At 41.6% G+C, this 3,992-nt stretch overlaps 1 protein-coding gene across 1 annotated transcript in view; it reads left to right on the top strand.

Moving 5' to 3' along the window:
- Positions 1–3,992, top strand: part of LOC111658793 (uncharacterized) — a 23,285-nt gene that overhangs the window by 3,451 nt on the left and 15,842 nt on the right. The window contains exons 2-5 of the mRNA XM_087175396.1: positions 377–715; positions 860–928; positions 1,015–1,125; positions 2,597–2,719. Of these exons, the coding sequence (XP_087031522.1) occupies positions 377–715; positions 860–928; positions 1,015–1,125; positions 2,597–2,719 (642 nt within the window). The remainder of the gene's footprint in view (positions 1–376; positions 716–859; positions 929–1,014; positions 1,126–2,596; positions 2,720–3,992) is intronic.

Genomic DNA, 3,992 nt, shown 5'->3' with positions numbered 1-3,992 from the left:
TTTTTTTGTAGGTAGGACATATGGAAAAATTTGAAGACATGGTGCTGAATGTATATTGTGGTTGTTTCAAAAAAGGAAATGTTGATTTGCAGGAGGCCTTTGTACAGTATATATGGTTGTATGCTGGATATACTGTCGATGTTGGTGTCAGTGTTTGTTTTCGAGTTTGATTGTATGTTTATGTGTGTATGAATAAATAAAAACTTTAATGACAAAAAAAAGAGTCAAATGTTGAAAGTAAGGGATAGAAAAGTATAAAAACGTGTGTCGCGGTCGCCATCTTGCCCGACCCCCGTTCTTTTAGTTTTATGCTGGAGACACCAGCTCAGTGTTGTGAACGTCACCTAGCGTTCATGTGTGTTGTTTGTCTCTGCAGGAAAGTATGATCTCATTTGTCCAACTGAGACGATCCAGGCAGAAGAAGGTCATGTTGGTACAATTCAGTGTCGTCTGGATCCCTCTCTCCACCTGGAGGATTATACACTGGACGTTAGGAGAACTGACCTCGACCAGATCGTCCACGTCTATCGACATGGAAAGGACCTCACTGATCCACAGATGAAGCGATACAGAAACAGAACAACTCTCATCCATGAAGACCTGAGCAGAGGAATCATCACACTGCAGATCTCCTCAGTTCAGCTGGAGGACAGTGGACCGTACCGATGTTTTGTCCCAGAGCTGAGAGCTGGTTGTACCACTGCCCTTAACGTTGGTAAGCATGAGGACTTTACTGCTGTACAGGACATTTTAGGATTTATTTCATTCAGTATTTATCACAGATAGTGAAGAAGTTTGTTCCTGAATAAAACACGTGATTTAAAAAGTGATTAAACAGTTTATTTCTCATTTGAAACAGTGAAAAAAGTCCAACACAACAAGACGAAGACAGATGATGTCATGACCAGCACCTCGCCACCAAACCCTGGTAAATGTCTTTGATTCTTTCTCTAGGAAACTGTTGTAGAGAAACTGTTCTTCGTCTCATCTGGACACTTTCTGATTTTCCTTCAGATGCTGAGACGGTGAATGTTGGTGCCGTTGTTGGTGGAGTTCTCGGTGCGTTTGGAGTTCTTGTTTTTCTCTGCGCTCTTATCGGAGTTCTGGTAAAACGTGGAATCATCAGTGAGTTACAGTTACAAATTTCTCTTAATGCAGTGTTGTATTTAAGTCCAATTAGTGGGTAAATGTACTGGAGTATTCCAGTTTTATACAGTGGTATGAAAAAGTTTAGGCGCCCCTGACAGTTTCCATTATTTTCATGTATAAATATTTGGGTGTTTGGATCAGCAATTTCATTGTGATCAATCAAATAACTGATGGACACAGCAATATTTCACTAGTGACATGAGGTTTATTGGATTAACAGAAAATGTGCAATATGCATCAAAACAAAATAAGACAGGTGCATAAATTTGGGCAACCCAACAGAAAAATCCCATCAATATTCAGTCGAGCCTCCTCTTGCAGAAATAACCTGTAGACGTTTCCTTCAGCCTCCAATGAGCCGCTCTCAGCGGCGTGCACTCGGGGCGCAGGGGAAGGTTTTCATTGTTATGACTGTAGTTCAGCCGCCTCTGTGGCTGAGAGGCTTTTGTCAGTTTGGTGGTGGATGACATCACACCTCCTCCAGACTAATATGAGATGGTGTATAACCTGCAGACATGATGTGTGGCCACCAGGGGGCTCTGTGCACAACAGTTTACTCTGTAGTGATGATCTTTCTCTAGCAGCTGTATTACAGATAACACCTGATCTATACCCACCAACCAGTACCTCCTATTACCTGTGTGTGTTCACCTGGAGGTCGTTAAAGTTTGTTAGGAATTATCCTCAAGCCAGCATCCCAGAGATGATGATGATGATGATGATGATGATGACTTTATCACACTAGCAGTGCTGCAGTTTCCCCTTTTCTCCTCAGTTTTCACATTTTAAAGCAGCTGCAGCAGGAAAATGCTGCTTATTCACTGATGCATCAGTATTAAGAGTCTAAAGATATAAAGCTGCAGATGTTGAGAAGCTGCAGCTGTTTTCATGTGAGATCCATGTTGGATTTATCTGATGAGCAGACACGCACGCACGCACGCACGCACGCACGCACACACACACACACAACAATGATCAACATCTGTGTGAAACTGTTTAAACACAAGCTGAAGATTAAAACCTTCATGACGGAGGATTTACTGCAGGACTGTTGCATCAGACTCCATCAGTTCAATGTTCCTAATAAACTGATCACTCAGTGAATATTAGTGATTATCAGCTGCAAACAGCCTGAGCTCATTGATCTCAGTGCTGTTCTCACCTGTGAACTGATTCACCTGCAGATGATCTTTAATCTAACAGATTTACATTATTATTATTATTATTATCACCAATAAGATGTTTCCCCTTTTAAACTGTAACGCAGGAACACGTTTACTCAGAGATTTTATTTCATCAGTTATGTTAAAAACATAATACTGCTGAATATTATTGATAATCGTTGGATCACAGTTCACAGTGTGAACGAGTCCCTGTCGTTCGCCCCCTGGTCTCTACACAAACATCAGTTCAGTGAGTCTCAAACCGGTTTCTGATGTTCTCACAGAGGTTTGCAAGAAGACGCGCGGGGCGGCGGCGGCGGCGGCAGTCGAGGCAGTCGTGATGCTGAGGCACAAAGCGACAGGCGGGGGTGACGACCTGCACGGCGGCGGCGCTGAGAGGGGAACCAGCTGAAGTGTCACCTGGACCATGGGCGTAACCACGCATCCTTTGGGGGGCTCGTTCCCCCCCCCAATACTGGGAAAATACCAATCTGCCCCCCCCCCCAAATATTATGTATAAATATGTTAAATATTTCCTCCTTTTATGAACCCTGGCTGTCAACTGACCCGTCTCTTATTATTTCCGATTTATTTTCAATTTATTTCCGTCTGTTAAGGAAAACAAAAGTGTGTGATCACCCCCCTCCCGGTTGTACACTTGGTTGCGCCCATGTAACAGCGGCTCCGTTTGAAGCGCCGACCTTGCCCAAAAAGCGGAAAAAGCAAGACTTACGAAATTTTTTTCAGACAGTAAGCAACTACAGAGCTAAAGAGGAGTGACGTTGTCAAAATGAGCCTGTTTAATTAATTTGAAATATTTAACTCGTTAAAAAGGGCTCAGCTTGTTAGTTAAGTTGAAGTGAAGAGACTTGTATAATATGAAGCTAGTACCAACGATGTCATGATAGCCTGTCACAATTTGGGCTAAATAACAAGCTAGGCTAATTCTGGTGGGGGAAAAACTTTAAATGTTAATTCAGATGGTCAATACATAAAAATCATAGAATTGTGGGAAATGCACTTTAAAAAAAAAAAAAAAAAAAATTCTGGGGGAGGGCTCTCATTTGGACCCCCCCAATGTCTATACCATGGTTACGCCCTTGACCTGGACCCAGACAGAGAATCCATCCAAGCTCCTGGTTAACAACAGGAACTCTTGAGTATTCGGTTCCCATCAGCTGATCGGTCGATTCAATCCGCTCTGACATGATCAACCAGTTTTAATCCAGAACCATGAATGTGAGCAGAAGTGAAAGAGTCTGAAATTCAACCAAATATAAATGTTGTTATTCATATTGTACATATATTTATTCAGCTGTAACCTGATGAGGGACAAAGTTCTGCTGCTCTGAAGATGAAAACAGCCTCATGAATTTGACGATTTGCGGTTGAAAGAGCAAAAAACATTTTGATTATCTATTTTACATTTTGCTCAACATCATTTAATGACTGTATTTCAATATGTAGTAAATCTCACTTTTAAATGTTTTTAAAAGTATTTCAGCTTCACTGCCGTCATCCTCTCTCTGAAATATCATATCATCCACAATATGATCAATAACTGATCATTAGACATGATTCCTCACTGATCGGAGCCTCGTGTCTAAAGCCTCACACATTATTTATTGACAGTGCTGAATGTTCAGAAAATTTCAGAAAGTTTTCAGTGCTTTAATCTCC

The sequence above is a fragment of the Seriola lalandi genome, unplaced genomic scaffold, assembly GCF_002814215.2.
Source record: "Seriola lalandi dorsalis isolate HSWRI2012SDOR001 ecotype SW California unplaced genomic scaffold, Sedor1 jcf7180002054466, whole genome shotgun sequence".
Taxonomy (NCBI): Eukaryota; Metazoa; Chordata; class Actinopteri; order Carangiformes; family Carangidae; genus Seriola; species Seriola lalandi.
Note: the sequence above shows the minus strand (reverse complement) of the source record. Positions and strands in the feature narration are given on the sequence as shown.